Source organism: Festucalex cinctus, chromosome 6 (genome assembly GCF_051991245.1).
Source record: "Festucalex cinctus isolate MCC-2025b chromosome 6, RoL_Fcin_1.0, whole genome shotgun sequence".
NCBI lineage: Eukaryota > Metazoa > Chordata > Actinopteri > Syngnathiformes > Syngnathidae > Festucalex > Festucalex cinctus.
Genome location: NC_135416.1, coordinates 14564725 through 14588073, shown reverse-complemented (window position 1 = coordinate 14588073; position 23349 = coordinate 14564725). Strand labels below are relative to the sequence as shown.

General features: G+C 37.2%; 1 protein-coding gene across 1 annotated transcript; it reads right to left on the bottom strand.

Moving 5' to 3' along the window:
* Positions 1-2019: 2019 nt before the first annotated feature.
* On the bottom strand, positions 2020-16204 carry LOC144020638 (voltage-dependent calcium channel gamma-4 subunit-like). The gene is made up of 4 exons (XM_077524316.1): positions 15753-16204; positions 8096-8179; positions 6460-6600; positions 2020-4904 (listed from the first exon to the last, which is right to left on the bottom strand). The coding sequence occupies exons 1-4, from the start codon at positions 15973-15975 to the stop codon at positions 4417-4419; spliced, it is 936 nt and encodes a 311-aa protein (XP_077380442.1). The 5' UTR covers positions 15976-16204; the 3' UTR covers positions 2020-4416.
* Positions 16205-23349: the final 7145 nt, after the last annotated feature.

The window sequence follows — 23349 nt, the reverse complement described above, 5'->3', positions numbered from 1 at the left end:
GATCTAAAGAAAGCATTTGACACCATAGACCATTCTATATTAATGAATAAATTAGTGAAATATGGTATAAGAGGCTTAGCATATAAATGGATAAAAAGTTATTTGGATGATAGATATCAGTATGTGCAGTTTAAAAATACAAATTCAAAACAATTGAAGATTACTCATGGAGTTCCTCAGGGGTCTGTGCTGGGCCCTAAATTATTTATATTGTATATGAATGATATCTGTTGTGTCTCGAAAATACTCAAGAGTGTCTTGTTTGCGGATGATACAACTTTCTACTGTTCTGGAGACAACTTGAAGCAGCTTCTGACTACTGTGGAGTATGAATTAAGTACAATAAAAAATTGGTTTGATATGAATAAATTATCATTAAATTTAAATAAAACCAAGTTCATAGTTTTCGGTACTAGACCAATCACTCATCAAGTTAAAATTAGGGTGAATTTAATTGAAATAGAAAGGGTGTATGAAAATAAATTCCTTGGAGTAGTTATTGATGATAAATTATGTTGGAAACCACACATAGAAAATGTTAAAAGGAAAATGTCAAAAATCATAGGGATACTCTATAAAACCAAGGAGGTCCTGAACATGAATTCACTATATACATTATATAATACATTATTATTACCATATTTGACCTATTGTGTGGAAATTTGGGGAAACACATATAAAACAAATACTGACACTGTTTTTAAATTGCAAAAAAGAGCCATAAGGATTATTAATAGATCAAAATATACAGAATCAACACATCCACTATTTATTAAATTAAATACAATGAAATTTTATGACTTGGTTGAGTTTAAAATAGCACAAATAATGTATAAAGTATACAATAATCTACTCTGCCACAGTACTCAAAAGTTGTTTGAAATTAGAAACTGTCCTTATGATATAAGGGGTACAAGTGTATACAAAAAACCCAAAACAAGAACAAATATTAAGCAAAGGTGTGTCTCCGTTAAAGGAGTTAATTTGTGGAATAACTTGGGAACCGAACTGAAAAGATGTAATTCACTTGTTGAATTTAAAAGAATGTTTAAAAGTAAAATTCAATATTATTATTTAAATCAGATATAAGTTAAGAAGATTGTAGAAATGATTTATTCATTTACTTATTTTTCTTTGATGTATAAATATGAGTGTAATGAAATTTGTATATATGTGTGTTACTAGTGTATTTTTATTTCTATTTTTAATTTATTTTTTTATACGAGTAGCATTATATTTTCTTTTATTAAAAATGTAATTTATTATAAATAAGTGATAGGATATGAAGAATAAGGGGTAGGACTGGATAAGTTTTCAACTTCTTCCTACTCCCTTGAACATATACATAGATATTTATTGGATGTTTCTTTTATTTTATTTTATTTTATTTTTTTTACTTTTAACTTTGTGTTTATATAATTATACGTGTATATGTGCATATGTTCAATAAACTTCAAACTTCAATATTATGGGCCACTAGAGGACAGGGAAGGGAGGAGTAACATTGTTGAACCATGTCTGAGATAAGTGCTCCGGTGTGTGGGTGTGTGTGTGTGTGTGTGTGTGGGGGGGGGGGTGCCTTTAGAGAGTGAGAGGGAAAAAAAATCTAAATGGATGTGAAGCAAATTTATTGACATGCAGGACATTTCACATAAACAAAGACGCTACTCCAAAAATAAACACCCACCGGCTGTAAATGATTTCTTTAGGGCGTGTCATTGTGTGATGGTGTTTCACTATCACGAAGATGAGGTATGAACTGTGGTGTCATCTTCTATTTGTCACATCATCCCATCAGAATCCACACCCCATGTGTCATTCTTGCACCTCCAGCTAATGCTAACAAGCATGGCGGCTATGTGAGTGCAGAGAGAGGTGACCCCTGCCAATCTCTTGTCAATTACTGAAGGAGGTACTGAACTGGACACAACAAGCAGGATTAGAACACGAGCTTTATTGTGGATAGAAATGTCAGAGCAGATCCATGGATGTAAATTAAACTGATGCACAGAACGGAGAGGACGCCCTAATTCAGAACTGTTGACGGGGAACAAGGTCATAAGACCCGTTTGGCATGAGGAAGCTACATGCACGCACGCAAGCGGACTCAAAATAAGTCCATTCTAAATCAAGGCTCAGTGACTTGAGAGTTGAGACTTTGCAGAGACCACCGACACTCGCTAATGAGGCCGAGTTTGACCGATCCCAAACTGGGCAAAATATTCAAAAGTCAAGTCATGCACGATAACAATGAAGCGTGTGTGATCTTGTGCACCCAAACAACACCCGCTTTGCTTGAGCTCATGTTACGAGACACTGGAGAGGAAGAACGCTCAGCAGGCTGTTAGCTCGGTCGAGCGTTAAGTTTGCTTGTGCATTTTCACTTTAACACCTCGTATTGGCCGACTGTCTGCCATCAAGCGTCACAGCACGGCACGCCTGCATCATTAGCCAAATATAACCTCTACGAGCAACTAGCACATGCTAAAATGAATCCCCTCATTTTTACTTGACTACAATTTAACTATAAATACAAACATCTTGCTTAAAAAATGACATAACTGTATTAAATTGATTGCAAACTTTGCTAATATAGGCCAACAGGGTCTGAAAACAAAACAACCAACATGCAACAATGATCACATTACAATGAAACATCCGATTAAAACAAAGAATTGTTAGGCTGGCAGCGAAGACTTTTGGCTGTGGAGGGTTTAAAACACTAACTATCTGAGCGCAACGGTGACTAGTTCATAACAAATAGTCACGTAAACAAATTCATTTTATATATTTATATACACAGATATATGCCTTGCAGACGAAGGAACAACAGTCTTTGCTGTTCCACTTCAGTCCTGTAGGTGTCGGTATCGCTCTTTCAAACTGTTGCTGACTGTCAAAACTAATCAAGAAGAAGGCACTTCCGCCATCTGTGAGTGAGCTGAGAGAAAGTCCGTGCTAAAAACAGCACTAACGACACAGAAATGTGCTTCAGTTCTCTGAACTGTGTTTGCTTTCATCTGTGGCCAAAACTCAAAAGAAAGAGACACAGGCACGTTAGACACGCCCTCCACCATTAACTTAAATTTTACAGAAGCCATGTTGCGTCTACAGGTGCTGTGCCCACTACATACATAGCAAAGGTAATTGCAACCACCAATGTGGTTCCTGAGGGGAGGCATTTATCAGCGATGAGGCGCTTTTTTGTTAAAGATGACCATGCATCTAGCAATTAAATAGGACATGGAGTTGTAGTTTTTTTGTTTGTTTGTTTGTTTTTTAGAGCACATTGCAAATTACGTGTCTCTAAATTTGAATGGAAATGTAAACAGAAGAAGTAGGAGGTGCTTGCTTTTCCTTGGACGGTGACAAATTATAATTTGTCCTTGATACCTTCCCTGAGCAAACGACACACATTTATGCTGAGATAAATGAACACATGCTTTAGATTAACCCTGGAATATTCTGACACAATTTTCAAGATGTATCTCTATTTACATAAAGCACATTACAGTATACGTGTGTGGCAGTGTTTCAGAGCTGTTTAGCACATTTCACATATCGCGATAAGCCAGCACTAACAAGAATTGTGTAGGCTTTTGCACAGCAAGTAAGTTCTGGTAAGAGGAGAAGGGCCTAGCACCAGCTGCGTTTAAGTAAACAACACACAAATCATAGTTTTAGTAAACACTTGGAGATACATTTGCTTCAGGTAAAACAAGTTCTATCAAGCAACCATCTCCTTTTTAAAAATGGCAGTGATATGACTTTATTATGATTATTTTTTAATCTGATTTGCCACACATTTATCAACATCATTTTTACCTAAAGCTGAGCATACACTGTACCAATCAAGCCCATATGAACTCATATTTCCAGTTGGCCGTCCCCGTCACATGATGAAGTGATTTTAGCAAAATTCGCTCAGTGGGTGTTCTGGATTTTCATTTTAAAGTAAGGTACAAATGATAAATAGGCATGTGTCTTACTAGTCTACAATCTGGCCTGATCTTCTTCTAGGAGTGCTTTGATGGTTAGAGCCATTTTGAAACATGTTCTTACTGCCATCTACAGGACATAAATGGAACAGCTGCAATGAAAAACGATACCGCTCGCATTCATTGTTAGCCATTATCAGTCAAAACAGTGGATGGATTGTGTATGCCCAGCTTCAAGAGAGGATACTTCTGCATCTACTGTACAATATATATCAGGGGTTGAAGTGATTAGCAGACTTGATGATTCCCCATCAACGTTTAAAGCTTGAAGTCAACTAATCACGTTTTTGGCATCTCATACTCTAAACAGCACAACGAAGAGGGCTTTTTCTCGTTTTAGTACATATGCCACATATGCCACATAATGTAATATCTAGTGTGTTGCTTTCAAGCGTATTGTAAAGTCGAGCAAGAACACTCATACGGGTGTGGTCCTCCTGTTGCCACCATCTTTCACATCTTTCTGAAAGCAGTTGTGGACCTGCAAGAAGCCAGAGTCAATCTCAGGACTGTATTGCCTCCCCACCTTCACAGGGTCCCTGTGGAAGGTATACAGGGATATGTCTCCCCCCCGCTTCATCCCTCCCGGGGAAGGCTCCGACGACCTGGAGCTGGAACGCGAGCGCCTCCGTCTGCGGTGGTAGCTGGGGATACGCGAGTACGGCGAAGAGGAGGCGATGGATTTGATGAAGTCGCGCCTGGCTCGGCAGCGCGTCTCTTTGTTTTTCTCGATGTATATGTTGACGGCGAGGACGCCCACCGATTCTGCCACGATGAAGGAGAGGGCGCCAAAGTAGAAGGACCAGCCGTAGTTGTACTGATTCTTCTTGTCCTCGTCTTTCTTGTCACTTGGATCGCCGGCGTTACTGGAGATGTAAACGATGATGCCGATGATGTTGCTCAGGCCTGAAGAGATAAAAGAAGAATGAATTACAAAGCCTTGCCACACTCTGGATCCAGACGTAAACCTTAATTAACACTGTTTAAAGAAATGCTTGACTAATTGAGCCATTTTCAGCAGTAAAAACTTAATATTTTGTCTAGAATTAATTTGATAATGTCAGTATTTTTTTTTAAATACAATTCATACCTTTAAAAACACATTACCACTTGCTGTCGATTGAAGATGACATCACTTGTGCTGAGGAAATAGCTAACGAGTCAAACGACTAATCATGACTGAGTTCGTTCACCAAACCCAGAAAACAGGTGAGCCGTGATTGGTCAGACTCGTTACCTATTTCCTCAGCACAGGTGAGGAATATTCAGATTCATCTTCAGTCAACAGCAAGTGGAAAACTTAAAAAAATAGTTTTTAAAGGTATTAATTGTTCATGCAAAATAAGTTATCACATTAATTATATTGGAGAAAATATCTTCTTACTGTTGAAAATGGCTCAGTTAGTCAAGTATCCCTTAAGAATGTTAGGCAGTTTTTTTGTTTGTTTTTTTAAAGAAAGCTGTTGCGTATGACAACTCTTGTTCATGCACATTTAGTGAGTTGTCCTGTAAATAGTTCCTTTACTATTGTGATCAAAAACACTGAATCTCAATTCTCAGACTGTTCTGTAAATATTTGCAAATACATTTTCTGAGTTTATAATAAGCTTGTTCGAAAAATAGTTCTTACTTTTGTGATCAAAATCATTGATCTGAATCTCAATTAGGCTGTTTTGCCAATAGTTTCCAAATAAACAAAAACATATAGAAACTTTTGATCAAATCATATCAATTTCACACGTAAAATAATGTACAGATGTAAGCCCAACCCATTTTTGGTTCAACCACGCCCATGTCTGGTTTAGGCCACACCCCCTCCAAATACAGATACAGATAGTGGTGCGCACGCTCACCCCTATTGATTACACTGACTGAATGGAAAATAAACAATTCATTAATCAACTTGGGAGTTAAAAAGCGTTTTAGCACAAAATTAATCTTTGTAAAATAAACATAAAACCATTTTTTGTACACAATCCTACTGAATTATTGAAAACATGATGGTTACTAAGAATAATATGTGGGTGTCTCTTTCATCAGCAGACATCACCCATCACTCACTCAAGAGTTTTGACTCTAGTGGAAGGCAGGTAATTACCAGATCCCAAACAGATGGTGTGTTTTTTTTACATTTTGCATAGTTACTATATTTTTATACAGTACTTTCACTTTGAATTCATCACTGGCGGTGTAGTGTTTCATGCTGCTGCCTCAAATGGTGGACGCCGGACAGGGCTCATTCCCTCCTAATGCCTCGACATTCATCTACAGCCAGTCACAAGCCCAGACAAAAAAAAAAAAAAAGGTGGGGATGTGTCAGGAAGGAAATCCGTTTTGAAAACTGTGCCAAATGATAAATGTGCGATTTTTTTTTAACATTGCTGTTGGAAGGCAATAATAAATAAGGAAAAACAAATCAGGAATGACTGTATTCTGTATGTTCTCGTGCGTATTACATTACCTGCAGCCACAAAGAGAATCCCAGCACTGAGCAGGATGTTATTCCTCCTGCTGTAGACGCGTCCGACGCCAACGCACAGGCCGCCCAGCATCAGCAGGATGGTGCTGAGGATGGGGAAGAGGCTGGAGGCTCGCACAATACCTGCCCACATGGAAAAAAAAGGAGCGTTACTAATTGAAAGTGTCGTCCGAGTGACTCATAGCCAATACCATTTAAAGTCGTTAGGGCAAAAATAAGTTGGAGAATTAGTCATTGTTTTCAGCCATTTTGGTGCTTTTAGCTGATAATTGCACCCGTTGTCAACGTTGACTCAAAAGCGTTCATAACTCTGTTTCAGACTGAGAGAGCTATAAAATCCTGAATTTTGTAGGATATATACAGTGGATATAGCAAGGCTAAACATCCTTGTTCAATTGCCAGGTTTTTCTGATATAAAAAAAAAAAAAATACAAATCCTCATTTCCACCATTAATGCACCCAATAACCAGTAAAACGCAATTGAAATTGAAATAAAAATGAAATGTTTTTAAAGGGGAAGTCAACCCAAAAATTTTGTTTCAAATAATATGTTGTATCTGCCCCCACTAGTGTAACACGGCCTTCTGATTTGCCGAATATGAGTTAACTGGCACAATCCACCCAATTTTATACAACTCAGGGGGCGGCCATTTTGTCACTTGCTGTCAACTGAATATGACATTACAGATGCCCACTGCTCAGAAGTGACAATGGATGGCTGGGCGGTTTGTGCCGTTTAACTCATATTACACAAACACAATATTAATCAGAACACCATGTGTACACTATTAGGGCTGCTTAGAAGTAAGTAAGTAAGTAAGTAAGTTTTTATTTGTATAGCGTTTTTCACAGACATAAAGTCACAAAGCATAAAAGTATTATTGTAAAGAAATTTTTCGGGTCGACTGCTCCAACAAGTGGGGAAATAAAAATAACTTAAGAAAGAAATGGCCAAAGATGACATTCCTGGCATTATTCGTATCATAGTATGATATTACCAAATTGTTGTTATATGGGATATATTGACATACAAACAATAACAATTGCCAATACTAAAAATGACCACAAAAAATAAAAAAATATTAAAGTAAAATTCCATAATGCGACCATAAATTAAGCATTGTACTGTAGCCAAAGTAGATGCAGTAAAAACTAACAAAAACAAACAAACAAAAGCAGATGCAGTAATAGGAGTATTTTTTTCAAATAGTGTTTGTATTGATGAACTTGACATGAACCAACATAATTAACGTAAATATGGTTTGGAAAAAAATAGTGATTCACATCTGCTTTCAAGCAAATGTTTCTTATTATGTTGGAAACATTTTCTTGAAAGCAGATGTGAATCACTATTTTTTTCAAACCATATTTACGTTAAACTACATTGACTGGTTGTCACATGGGTGACGTGTTTTAAGAAAGGCCAATTCGTCATGAGCACACCCTTTTGTCATCTCTTTTGTGCCAATTAGCGTCATGCCATTCGGATTTAAGTGGGCGGGATGGCAACGTCATGACTCATTAAGGACCCTTGTGATGAAGCCATCAGTGGCACTTAACAAAGAGGAGAAGATTTGGAAGTGAAGTGCGTGAAGATGACGACGTCAAACACACTCACGTAGGATGTACTCGGAGCTGTCTGTGTCGTAGTCATTATCCTCCGGGAAGTGATTGATCCGAAAACAGTTTCCTTTGTTGATACCTGCACGAGTCAATGACAAACATTTAAAATCAAATAGTGTGTCTATTGTAAAGCGGAATGTGACCAAGAAAATGTCCTTTCTTTTCTCCTCTTCATATGTCAGGACACATTTTCAGGGCAGCCAACTCGAGGATTTTGTGTTTCAAAAAGTTGTCCTCAGGCTCCTTCTATTCAAAGTCTTTGCACACAAAAACCTTTTCTCCACTTTTAACAGAATAAAACATGGGAGCATTATGAATATTGAACACTAGACTTTGAATTAAGTGCCACACGGATGATTCCCCCCTGTCCCAAAGTTCTGTCTTCTAGCATCGGCACATGGGTTGACTCGACAGAAGCGAATAAACCGAAACTATTTGATTGAAGGAGCGGGAAGATGGCGATGGCAAAACGTGCGAGAAGAAGACAGATAATGCTAAAAGTGTGAGCGCATTTCAGACTGAGCAGCAAGGTGTGGTCATTGTAACACGGTCCTAACACTCTGCCCAAGACATCCAGAATAATGGTGTGGAAGAGCTGAGAGGGTGAAATGAACGTAGCACAAAATAGTGACATTAACGTTGATGTATCTTACCAACATAAAGTTAGCCCTGTAGATGATTTTGTTTCTGTTCATTGACTACTGTCGAATTTGTGGCTAGTTCGGTGACAAATACAGAATAACATTGACTATAAGATGATTTCTTCACAGTGTCTATTACTTGTCTGTTGAAGGACAGCGCTGTAGAAGAAGATCAAAAATAAAAACATATACAGTAGCTGTTGCCCACTTATAGCAGAAAATATAGTGAAGCAAAGAAGTGTGTTCAACTTGTTGATCGGCAAAATATCTCGAGGCGCTGATGGATAATGTGCTTCAGTAGAGGTGTCTTCATTTTGTTTTGACCACTTCCAGAACTTCTAGCATATAAAAAACATGCTAGTTTAAACTCATAAAATGTATATAACCTTGTAACAACTGTAATATGTATGTTGCATGCTAAAATGCTAGATGCTGAAGTGAAGTTCAAACAATTGATCAAACTTAATGCAAAAAAAAAAAAAAAACGAAACAAAAAAAAAGAAGAAGCAACTTTTAATACTTTATGTGAGGTAAAACATCTATCCATTTTCTGTACTGCTTGTCCAGGCTGGGTACATGATGGGCAGACGGACATATCATATTTAATTATTATTATTATTATTATTATTATTATTATTATTATTATTATTATTATTATTATTAATATTAATAACAATAACAATAATAATAATAATAATAATAATAAACATAATAATAATTATGATGATTATTATTATTGTTATTATTTAAAAAATAAATTAATAATAATAATAATAATAATAATAATATATATATATAATATAATAATATATATATATTGCACAAACACAAGAGTTAGAGACATTTAAAAGAAAATTAAAGAAATATAAAGTAGCTTATTAATAAAAGTACTCCAATAATGTACAGTGCAAAAAGAAGATTTGGGAAAAAATCGAGTTAAATGCTTTAATCATAGTATGGGAGAAAATGCCTACCCGGTAGTTTATTCCCCTGGATTTAAAAGCAGTTACACTTGGGGCTGACTTTACTTCTATTGACAGCTTATTCCATTTGCATGCAGCATAACAGCTGAATGCTGCTTCACCATGTTTGCATTGAACTCTTGATTGAACTAACCCGATTCTGCAGACCTCAGTTCCTTACAGGTTTAATATTCAATTAGCATTTCTTTAATGTATTTTGGACCTAAACCATTCAGTGATTCATAGAATACTTAACTTAACAAACATATTTTCGGGTCCAGTGTTGGGTGAAAGGCCCGCAAAGCCTACACAAACATTATCAGAAGCATTGCCTTATACATCCGGAATTCTAATATCTGTTACATTAAATTGTGTTAATAATATATTTCCAAAATTCAAATTTTTCAATTTCACAACAGTACCAAAAGAACTGTCCACCATTTGAGGAAACTGATTGAAATACAAGGAGAAAGGCCACTTTTTGGGGCTAATTGGATATGTACACACACAGAAAGTGTTATTGTACACTTTGTCAATGGTAAAACTCATTTGAAGGGATCTCACATTACTGGTTTGATATTTCGACTAAATAATGCAGCATTCAAATCATGTGTTTACCACCAAAACTTTAACATCCATAATCTTCTGCAATACAGCATTCATTAATATATAATTTAGTTTTTGTTTTTTTGTTTTTTTTAATGTCTAATCTCACGAGCGTAGCTAACATCAGAAGCCGTCTTCAACAGACCTGTGAGCAGCCCGCTTGAGATAAAAGCATACAAGTGTCTCTTGATGATGATTTGACATTAAGTCTCTGATCCTTGTGGTGTTTTTCAGAGGCTGCCTTATTAATTTGATGTGGAATCCGAAATGAAGAGAACGCAAAGGAATTACAGTTTGAATTTTACTCCTCAGGGAATTTCACGTGCATGATGGCTTTGTTTAAAGCAAACAACCTGAGTTAAATTTGGAACAACCAGCTATTAATATGTTAAGTAATATGTTAAATGGCAGTCTAAGTAAGTCGGTTGTTCTTATTTAGGTGGATTTAAATGATGAAATATTCATATTTGAGAGGCTGAAATCAGAGGTTGACATGGTGATATCATACATAAAATGGATATATTTCCCAAATACTATTTTTGTTTATTTACTTTGTAAAATATGCTTACCAGTAATTGTGTCTTAATCATTTTCCTCTTCAAATCCATATTCAGTTCTTTCTGTTATGTACCAAACAGCCTCATTGGACTGATGTCACTGCGTTAGATATGAAATATACTTTGATTTATGAGTGCATCTAAATTTATAAGATCAGTGTTTCAGATAATTGGGTCTTTCTCCCAATTGAGTCATTTGAAAATGTCTGGGAAAAAGAAAACAATGTCTGGCGATAGTCACAATAAAATGTGGTGGGGGAGAAAGAAATTGAGATGGACGAGATAGAATGAAAAACACACACAGAGTTCATAATAAAGGTGAGGATGAGGAGAGAGGAAGAAAAGGAAGTGGAGGTTCGTCTCCCTAGAGGCAAGCCCATCTTTTATTAGTCAGCATAACGTCACCGTGGCAACAACCTCCCCTCGGCAAACCAGAATCAGATTTCTTGCTCGACCTCTCACAGGATGGCTCTGACATCTTAACTAATGTATTCAACACACACACACACGCACACACATTGCACTGGCTCATGTTCATTTCTTGCAGACAGTAGACAGCCAATGACCACAGCCATTACTTATTTGTGGACACCTCATTAGGTACACCTACACACCATAATTATATCCTATACTATATGCAAGCTATTAGGGATGAAAATCCATTGATTAATTGTAGGGATGGGCGAGTACCGATACCAGCCTCTTTTCAAGTACTCGAGTACTCGTGACGCGGACGAGTACAAGCGACCGATGCAAGGGGGAAACGTTGCACGAGTCCTCCTTGCCTGTAGCTGGCGCTACCCTGCAGCAGTTTAACACCACGGCAAATCATTAGGAACACTTCCTGTTTTGACAACAATGAACCCTATGTCTGCATTTTTCACCAAAACTTCACTGGTTTGGAAATACTTCAAAATTGACGAGGACGAACCACACATTTCAGAATGTGAACTCGCAAGACTCGCAAGAGGCGGAATGAAGAGTGCATCGTTCAATACTAGCAAAACTTGCTAAAACACCTCAGGGCTAAACATTTATTACAAGTGAATCCTAAACTAAAAGAGCATTTTTGTGTTTTATTTTGAGCGTGAGTTACTGTGCTGTTTTTTTTTTGTTGTTGTTGTTTTTTGTTTTTTGTGTGTCAAAATTAAAGGAACTATTTTTGTTAAAAAATATCTGTTAGTGATTTTTTTTTAATTGATCAAAATGTACTACTGGTATCGGCACTTGGTATCGGTATCGGTGAGTACTGAGGGTCTGAGTATCAGTATCGGTCTGAAAAAAAGTGGTGTTGATCATCCCGAATTAATTGTTCAAGCTGAAAATAGTGTTTTCCGCATGTTAAATTATTTCAAGAATAGCCTGATTGTTGTACTTGTGGTGTAGAACTATATTTCATAGTGTACAGGATATCATATCCTGACATATAGCAATATAATGTCCCCAAACTTTTAGGAAATGTTCTCACGTCTCAATATGCTGCACTGTAGTTGTAAACCAATGCAATAATAAGCATATTGTTAAGATGCGACATCAAAAGTGGGTCATTTTTATTTCGTAAACTAAGGGCACACATCATTTCATTAAAATCCCTGTAAATTGAAAATATGTCTTCTAAAAAATAAGGTTAACCTGCTTTACAAATTTGCACAATTTAAACAAATAATAAATTGGCAGGTATTTAAAATGAGGCTTTGAGTTAATGTAAAAAAAAAAAAAGAAAAAAGAAAAATGATCAAGCCATCATCTCTCCTCTCATGCACTACATGTCCGCCGAATGCATGAAAGCATGTCCTTTCAACTTTCAATCAAACACCACTTTATCTAACATCTTTGATATGCCTACACATTCGGAATTTGTGCATGTTTAGCCTCAAAAATATATTCTTTTAAAGCCCAACATGTCTCAGTTATATCCCACCATGCTAACGGGTGCAATTACATGTACATAATTCCAAATTGTATTTCCTAATTTAAGCTAATAAACAACTTGCATTTAACCAAAGGAGCATACCGATGTGGGCAGAGAATTACACACAAACAAAAAAAACAAAAACATCAAAAGGCTGAGGCAAAAACAGTAAACTGTGACGATGAAGTGAATAGAGGTGGACAGTTGAAGCTTGATGGGAGCTACACACTGAAAAGAAGAAAACAGAAATGCAGATAATAGCAATGCCTTCGTTTTATCAATACTTTCGAATGACTTTACCAAGATGGTGAAACGTCTTTATCAATACGTCTGAATGATATAGTCCAGTCAAAACGGTATTGATAATGCGCAGCAGTTAATCAATCAACCCATCCACCAGACCATTTTAGCATATAGCTAACTCGCTAATCGCACATCCCATTTGCGCCTAACTGCTGATGTGAACAAAAGCACTCACTTCTTTCATAGTAGTGAGGTTTTGCCCCCCCCCCCCCCCCCCAAAAGAAATAGGAGAACTGAAATGGTGAAAAAACAGATGTGCTGTATCTCTACTACAGGACTACAAAGTTCTCAGTCTTTGCTGATGTTTTCACTTCAAAGATGTATAACTTATTTAGAAACTTGAAGACACAAACATGAGGTTATTATCGCCCCTGGAGAAGCAAAGAGAGGCTTCTGCTTTCAATCTAGTCTGAATAAATGTTTGCAGTGCAACACTCACAACATGAACATCCTCCTCCTTCATAAAGGTGTGCTTGCCACATGGGGACAACAAGCCTTATTGCTTCTACATGGTTAGCCAGGATGCCCTCAGACTGAGGCTTTATTGATGTTCTTCATTCCTCCCAACTCAATACAACTGTTACAGAACAAGCCATCTTTTATTTACTTCCTGTCATAGATTTAAACAAAAACATTTGGAACAGAAAATGGGCAAATGATAGCTACTGTCAATCCCTTTGTAAGACACCAAATAAACCACAAATGTTCACGGCAGATTTCTGTTTTAGTAAAAGTGAAGTGCATCTTGGTCACAGCAGCCACCCAGTAGCATCGAAGCTCGTTTTCACTTCTCAGTGTGTGTTTGTGTGGATATGAGACACCTCCTCACAGCTGGGAGCTGGTAAACATACATTAAACAAAAATTAAAGTCAGACAGACGCTTTAAGTGTGGCGTGCGCGCCACAGTGACGCTCAGCACTTTGAAGCACGAGAGAGGAAATGCCTCTTTGAATTTGAAGATGGTTCTGCATTTTTAATCCAATTCCAGTAAGTGGCAGCCAAATACAACGCAAGTGCATGCAATCACCTAATGTTGGAACACTTTTTAGTAGGGATGTGCGATACCACATTTTTTTCAGACTGATACCGATACTCAGACCCTCAGTACTCACCGATACCGATACCAACTGCCGATACCAGTAGTACATTTTGACAAATAAAAAAAATCACTTAAAAGATATTTTTAAACAAATATATTTCCTTTAATTTTGACAAAAAAACAGCACAGTCATTCTTCAATAGTCTTAACGCTCAAAATAAAACACAAAAATGCTCTTTTAGTTTTAGATTCACAATTTTGAAGTATTTCCAAACCGGTGAAGTTTTGGTGAAAAACTGCTGCAAGCTAGCGCCACTTACAGGCAAGGAGGACTCACTTAACCTTTTTGCCCCTCTGCCATCGGTCGCTTGTACTCGTCTGCGTCACGAGTACTCGAGTACTTGAAAAAAGGCTGGTATCGGCCCGATACCGATACCTGGTATCGGTACTCGCCCATCCCTACTTTTTAGTCACGTTTTTGAAAAACAACAAGTATGTTGGTTCATGATGAAATATGATCAATAATCACATTTATAAGGAAATTTAATTGGAACTGAAAATGTGTATGATAGTTTTGCGCTTGCAATACGATTATCATATGATGTCACCATGGTAACCTCTGCTACTCACATTAATTGGTTTGTTAAAATAGTGGACCAGCCCAGGCACCTTTTGTTGTCCTTTTTGATCTATCACGAAAATGAAATAAATAAAATAAAATAACATCTCGTAACTTAGCAACTGTAGGTGGAGCCTGAGAAGCAAAACCCGCAACTTTTCTTTACAAATGGTTTGAATGTGGATCATTTGTGTTTGTTCCCCAAGTTACATCCTCCTCGTTGTCATAAAAGGAGTGCAATCGTTTCTCTTTTTCTTTTCCAAATTGCTGCCTTTGTGATTTAAAAATTACATTAGACTGCACTGCAATGCCAATTTGAATTTTATTATTTGTTCAACTCCAATGCACAATATCCTAAACAATTCTAGGATGCACTTTGTATGACGTGATATGTAGCTACAACCATTACTGTCTTGTTTCCAGTGGGATGGAACTAAGCAAGCTGCTTCAAAAAGGTTACCTTTTTAGAGGGTGAGAGACAATATGTAGAGGAGCATTATAATATTTTTCAATGCAAAGGATTTATTCCAGCTGCTGTACTTGGATCTCATTAGACTAGCAAATATTATACCTTTTTCAAAGATGATAAAGTTTGCTTTTGATTGATGCATGAAAGGAATTAATTTAACATGTTCAATATGGTGGTACAGAGCTGTGATTTTCACATTTTCATTCTCTCTTATTGATGGTGGAGAAAAATGCAGTTATCTAATTGCTTGCCATTTAACTTTTTTTTTTATGGTCGATTTTTGGCATTTTTCTTATGACACTAAAGCACATACAGTACATGCAGGGAGTTAGTTTATGAGACCAAATACAAGTTAGATACGCGTATTATCACGATTGGACTGTTGCCAAGGTTCTTTGTGCGCAACAAGCATGATGTTGCCCCGATGCACGCACATCACGCCCATGTTGCACGTACACCATCTGTCCATGCCACTTACATTTCTAATGGAATAAACCCAAATCAGCGGTAAAACAAACCCCCAAAACTTCGTGTTTTTGTTTACCTTCTATGCAGCAGATCCTCCACAGTCCAGAGTGCGTCAAGTCGCCTTTGACTTTCTTGGTTTGCGCGTGGTTGTCCTCCGTGCTCGCGTTGGTGGCGTTGCAGATGTACGCCCGCGAGTAGAGCCAGTAGTCGGTGCCGATGGCGATGCTCATGAGGCTGAACGCGGCGAAGGCGCCGGCCACGGCCAGGAGCGTCTGGAGCTCACGATCACACCACGCCATGGCCGCGCATCATGCGTGGAAAAGCAATCAGTGCAAGTCGCCCACCAACATCACCACTTAAAAAGTAGACAGGTGCCAACTTTGTGCTCCACATCTATCCAAACTTCAGCAAAAGTTGACAGAAATAGACTGGGCAGGACCCTCATTATTTCACCATCTTGGATTTGGCTGGGCATTCCTTTTGGCCACGGCAGGTGGAACACTGAAAGAACATCTCAAAATACCCCTGTAGACCACAGCTGCCTTGTTTGAAAGTGCAAGAAACAGCAGCTAGACCACACCTACCGTCACTGAGATGCAGCCAATAGGAGATGAGATGAGCAGAAGAGGAATTAAAAGTCACCCTTCAACCTTTTATTTATTTTGTATTTTTTATTTTGGCACGGAACTACTAAATTAAACGTACATACATGACTTATTAAAAAAAATAGTCATAAAAAAAATATAGAAATTATATATATATATATATATATATATATATATATATATATATATATATATATATATATATACACACATAACTGCTGTCAAAGTTAACTTAACTAATTAATGAATTACAAAAATATCGCATTAATCATATATTACCGCAGATAATGGCACTATTAATTTTGACAGCAGATTATACTTTAGCTTGACGGATGGTTACGTTAAAACTAGCACAGGTAGAGCTTGAGCAATAAACATAAATACGTGCATTAAAGTAATGCATTTAATAAATGTTGTTGTATGACTTTCAGAATATTTGTTCATGTCAAAATATTGAGGTCATTTTTTTTTCCTTTTTAAATTATGCAAGTAATTTACTGATTAGGAAAAGAGGAGGATGAGATGAGCGTGTGCAGTGGATCAAGATGTTGAAGACGTCCTCATAAAATTAAATGTCAAAAGAATTAAAACATAACAGGTGCTCTACAAATTTGGAGTGCAAAAAAATGGCTTTTTAATTAAGTGATTAATCGTGATTAATAAAGATTCTAAAATGTGATTAATCTGATTAAAACTTTTAATCGTTTGACAGCTCTGATATATGTATATATAAATACTGTACAAATATACAATAAATAAAATATTAGATTGATTTATGACTCCAGATCTGCTGCTATAAAGAAAACCAAAGCAAGATGAAAAGTTTCTTGGGGGAAAAAAAAAGCGAGAGAAACAAAAGTAAGACTCACTTTCAAGTCTGCAAGATCTTCCAGTTTGGTGAAAAAATAAGCTTTGCCACAGCTTGAACCCACATAGTATAAGCCTGGTATTTTTAATGAACTGCTTGTCGGGCTGATTCATTTTAGCTGCCCTTCTTGTGCCTTTTCCTTTTTCAAGTTTAGGTTTGTCTTTTTCTTGCAGATCAAATGAAGGTGTAGGGTTACAGTCTGAGTGGCAACTGTCTCAACAGGCGGCTCAATCCGGTCACTCCAGGCTGTCAACCCCTCCCTGCACATTCACAAAGATGAAAAATTGAGCTTTTCGGTGGACTGGTGGAGGGACATATTTGATCAAGAGTGAAGGGAAGGATTAGGAAAAATGAATGCCCGAAAAAGCCTATGGAGATGTATGAGAGGCAGGATATGCAAATTGTTTGTATTTGCATAGTGCAAAGAGGAACTGTGTAACACATCGTTTTGAGAATACGGCATTCAAATCATCTTCAAGTGTGAGAGGAGGTAAGGAGATTATATCAGATGTTATACTAATTTATAAGGCAGAAGATTCGAGAGTCAATCAGGCAGGTGTTTATAAAGTCTTATAATATAGACCTACTGTATATAATGAAGTAAATGGCAAAATAAAAAAAACAACAACTAAGATTTAAGAATGTAAAAAAACAAAACAAAAGCTGTACGGTGGTAACGGTTTATCCTTGGGAACTGTTAAAGATTTCTTATCGGGAAAAAATCATTCTACACCTGAACACATAATCTCCAAAAGGGATTTAGTTCGAGCAGAGGTTTTACTGTATCTATTTTTGTCTTGAACTAGCTTTAGCACCTCTATACTGAAAGGTTACCAAACAGCCTTGCTATGCAGTTGGACGTAAGGGAACACTACTATGTCATCTCACAGCTTCCAACTTGCCAAGTATTAAACCGATATGACTCTGGCAAGTCCAAAAAGGACATGGTCATCCTCTTAGTATCCTTTGGAAATAGAAGGGCAACCAATTGTGTCAGTTGAGGTACTCATTGCTAATCCCAGTACTGTTTCCACTGACAAGTTTAGTTCAGAACTAAATATTCCACACTAACAGTTTCTCTATCCTTACACGTGTTGAGTCAGAGTAATAATTTGCTCCAAGGCTTCCTGAGTACAGAATGGACTAACGGGCTCGGGCTGTTCCAATGGAAAATTAAAAACCCTGTCAATGAAGTTATTGGTTATTATACTTTATAAAAGATTTATAGATGAAAATGCAGGCACGTTTAGCTAAATTGCAGAGTAAACGAGGAAGGGGGCAATTATTGCCACATCTGATGAGGGGAAATGAAAGCTTTGGATATGCAAATATCGAACGTCGACGAAGGTCGATTTTAAACAAGCAGATAAAGCTTTGAGTTATGATTGCGTGGAACAAGTCATCCCCTCCTTTGACTGCATGCTCCCAGACAGTGCAATTGATGATTCCACCTGCCTGGTAGGGTGCTTCCTGACACCCTCTGTGCCAGTGTCTCGGCAGCAAATAAGAAACAGCAGTATAAAAGTACATAAGGGTATTGACACTGATGCTACAGGGTACCTTGAGGCCATTCTTAATAACATCCAAAGTTCATGCACTTACAAATTACTGCTTTCCTTTGTTAGTTGGTCTCATTAAGCAGAGTTAAGTGTGCATTTTTCGGTGTTCTAAGATTAAAATGGGATACAAATATACCAATAATCAGGCCGAATCAATCTTATGATGAAAGCAAAATCAGGATATTTGGATGTCTAAAAGAATGTCTTGATCAATTATCTTGCAGTGTGCCGTGTATATTTCTGTCAAGTTTACCTGTTTGACATATATTAAACATGACAAAAAGGAGACAACACACTCAATTCAGGGCTTGCGAGGAGAGAGGAGAGGAACTGACTGATACAATTCACTCCAGCACTCTCTGAAGATTCCTCTCCTCACCCTCTCTTTTTATTTGGTTTTCCACGCCCCTAGTTACATGGGTGTTCCAACCCTAAAAATGCAAATGCAAGGCATAGTTGGAACACAGTGTACTTGTACATCACTGATCTGCTCGGAAAATGGTCCGGGTGACAATTGTTTTGATTGAAAATGTGTAAGCAACTTGTGAATCTTGTGCTGTTGGCACATAAATATAAAAGAAACGTTCTGTGTTGAGTGCATATAGTATTGGTTAGTCCAGAAGTGTGGGTGTTATTATTACAAATTATGGACCAATCTAAAGTGTTGAAAATGGCTCACTCTCTTTGTTGATTCAATGCTAATGGTTGAACTAACATGACGTTTTTGGCATCTCCTGAATAGATGTTATTTTTGAGCCAAACAAGGTTTTGGCCGGATGCCAGCATTATTCTCAATAATAGTTTGTTGGCATTGTAGCTTTTTGCCTTAGAATTTCACCTGATGCACCAGTAAATAACATACTGTAGGGTGCAATAAAAGGAAAAGGTCACATTATTAGTTGTTGTAGAGTACACATATAAAAAAAAGAAAATGGACAGGAAATTGATTCCTTTTTATATGCGCCTCACGTTGCTTGATTGCTATCAGGATTTTATGAAAGGTACAACTAATACCCAGTGTCAGGATGGAGGCGTAGCGCTCATGTGTGGTTGGATGAAAAAAGAAGAGCAACAAAATGATCACTGACGTAAAATTAGCACATACCAGGGTTATGATAGTCTTAGATTTTTTTCGTTATAGTCATTTTATATTTCATTTTGACTTTTGATTGTTCAATTTGGTTGTTTTATTTAGTTTTTAATGGGGGTTTGATAGTTTATATTTTTTTTGTGCTTGATTTGTTTAGTTTTTATTAGTTATTAAATAAATGAAGAGAGATATTTATTTATTTATTCATTTATTTTTTATTTTTTCTAAATGAACCCAGAAAGCTCATGTATGACATTAATTAACGATGACGGAAACAAAGGACATTTTGACCATAATTATGATATGGTTCTGGTCCCAGGGCCACCCAAAGTGCAGAAACGCATGAGAACAATCAGATTTTGATGATAGAATATTTATCGGGAGGGAAAAAACAGGAGTTGGAAGAGTTGTTGGTCACAGGTGGGCAGTTGTTGATAAGCAACTAGGCTACATATAGTAAGTACATCATATCCCAGTTCTCTGGGTGGAAGATGAAGGCATGTAGACTGTGTCTGTGACGTATATGCAGACAAAGCCTGCAGCATACATGAGAGATAAAGAAGGAAACACAGAGAAATTGGAGTGAAGGAAAGCAAACACAGACTCTGGCCGCAGGCTGTCATAGACAAGCTGTTCGCTCACAGCCTGGAGTATGCAACTCTCTAATGTCTTTCTGCTTTTGCAATGTTCTTAACCGCATATAAAGTGTGGAATGAAAGTGTAGCAATCTATTGTGTGAAATGAATACAACACCTGAACCAGTTAAAGTAACCTCATACTGTATCTCCATCCCAAAAAGTCAGTCCATCAATTTTCTATCTTGTTTGACCTGATGAGTGTTGCTGGCGAGCTGGAGACGATTGTGGTCTGATGGCGTTGGGGGCCTGGTTGCTGGTTCTTAAGTTCAATCCACTTGGAATGCTAGCAATGCGTTCCACAAACCTGTCCATATATGTTGGAAAAGGAACACTCAAATAAGGAAAAAGTGAAAGTGAAGAAGACAAGATGTTTCAAGTGGAAATGTCTTTGACTGTTGTCCATTTATACTTTTACCTGGACTGAAGTTAAACCAAAGTATGAATCTATGGTTAAAATTCTTACTTTCTTGCTACTTTACTATGCTCATCTTCAATCACTTCATTTTTCTAAATAAATAAATAAATAAAATATCAGTTATATTACTGTACAGTATTTATTTATTTTTTACAAGTATTTGCTGCATATAAATTACACTTAATTACGCCAAAGTATTACTCACCAATTCCCTGAATTCTTGTGCTCACTGACAAAACCTGACAATCTTTACATTATTTACCTGTAATCCACATTTCTATTTCGCGCCTCCTGACCGCCAGGTGGCGGTGCTGTAACCAGCACGGAATTCCCCTTGTTCGATATACATGCCAAAACACAGTTGCCGTAACATTTACAGTATTTGACTGTCTGCTAATTATACGGCAAATTACTGAACTTTTTTTTTTTTTTAAACCCACCCATAATGCACTTTGTTTTACTCATGATTCATTGCTGTATACAGTTTAATACCCCGCCCCCTCTTTTGTGTGTGTGTGTGTGTGTGTGTGTGTGGGGGGGGGGGGGGGGGGGGCAGGGGTCAGGTTGTGAATGTCAATCACACAGTTGTTATATAGTGTTTCTTATGATAAATTAAATTCCTTCCTATTTAATTCCAAATTTACTTCTATGCGCAATAACAGCTCAGGCTCAACTTAGGTCCATTCTGGCATACAAAGCTTGCGGGGAGATTTTGTGTCATCAGAGGTCATTTCAGAAAGAGCACAAAAACTCAATTAGGTAGCCTACTGTAGTAGGTGAATTCATAAAAAGTGAAAGGTGAACATGCGGGGGATTACTGTGCTATTGTAAGCGAGCAAGTGAGAAGGGCCCGAGGTGCTTTGGAGCTTTTAAAAGGATGGAGAGGACAGCAGTGATTAAAGCAAGATGTTACAGATGAATTTGGATCATTGAGTTGGCAACGCCTCGGTTCCTGTTTCATTTAAAAGACAAATTGAACCATTTCTGTGCATTTTATTGATCTTGTGGCTTAATGAGGAGCAGCTTTTGAAGGGATGGTTTTTGTCACAAACACTCAGATTTGTGTGTTTTCTTGCTCTGTACCATCAATTGCTCATATAACACTGTAGGGTTGATTTCTTGGATAAACACAACTCTTAAAGTCGCTCTATAAGAAAATACAACACAAAGCAGCAAACTCCTCAGAGGACAATTTGCACTGGTAATCAGTTCAAGTGTTTGGCCTTCACATCCGGTGCTTGTTAGCAACATCTTTGAGGAAATGAGCTCCTGCTAGTTTATCCTTTATTTTTATTTATTTATTTATTTTTTTTTTACTTCATGTGTAAAAGAGAGCAAATACTCAGCATTATTTGCAAAATAATTGGATGTCATTTTATTTTGGCAAATTGCCTAGGGTGGACTCAAGCGTTGACGCTCCAAATTATTATTTATTGCTCTATCTTGTACAAAATTACCTAACTTTAAAAATTTGCACATCTGTTGTGACAGTTCTATTCAGTGTTGCGGCTTTGTAACTCTATTTGCACGACAGTATTCCACATTCCCTGAAACTTTGAAGTCCTCGGGGATTCTGTGCATCATTTGCATAATTATCGTTTCATTGGAATTGCTCACTGACTCTCTTTATGTATGTGTGTTTATGTAACTTGTAGAAATGTCATTGTGAATTTTGTCATCGTGGCATGTTTCCTTAGTACTAAAGTGTCTCAAACTACTGGAGACAACTTCTCTTTGTATCCTTTTTGTTCCTTTTTTCCCCCCGTGGGATAAATAGATAAATGTCAACAATTAGCAGTAGGTGTTGACTTGAATACTGCATTTTATTGATTTGATTTAACAGCAACTTAGCATTGCTTGTGCCTTATGGAATCTCAGGAGTGCCAAATTTAATAAAAATGACTTCGGGTTTATTGAATGCCTTTGTATGTCTGTATTTGTAAATGTCCTTATTTTGAATGCCGTTGTATGTCTGCATTAGTAAATATTCCCTTTTATTGAATGTCTTTATATATCTGCTTTCGTAAATATAACTTTCTATTGATGATGTTTCTTTTATGGATTGCGTTTTTATTTCCTATTAATTTTGGCACTCCTGTGATTCCATAGTGCCTTGGGGTTGCTGCTTTCTTGACTTCCTAGCTCCCTCTCCTGGAGAAAAGGAGGGATTACATGCTCTTTCATGCGTCACCTTTATGTCAGATCATGTTGGTTGTATTTTTTTCATTGCCGTGACATGACCAAAAGACGTTACATGGTTTACTTGTTCTTTTAATTGCATTTCCTTGTGTGTGAGTTGTGAGCAACAACCAACCGAACAAGAACTGTTACCAGGAGAAAGAACAGCAGTACTGCACAGATTTTTTTCTCATCTGACATTCAGTAAGATTGTGAGACTAAATAGCCCACGTGAAAGCCAATCAGTTGAGCATTTCGGAACACCCCCAGTCCAGCCTATTGATGGCAGCAATCACTGTAGGAATGCGCCAGTTCCATGA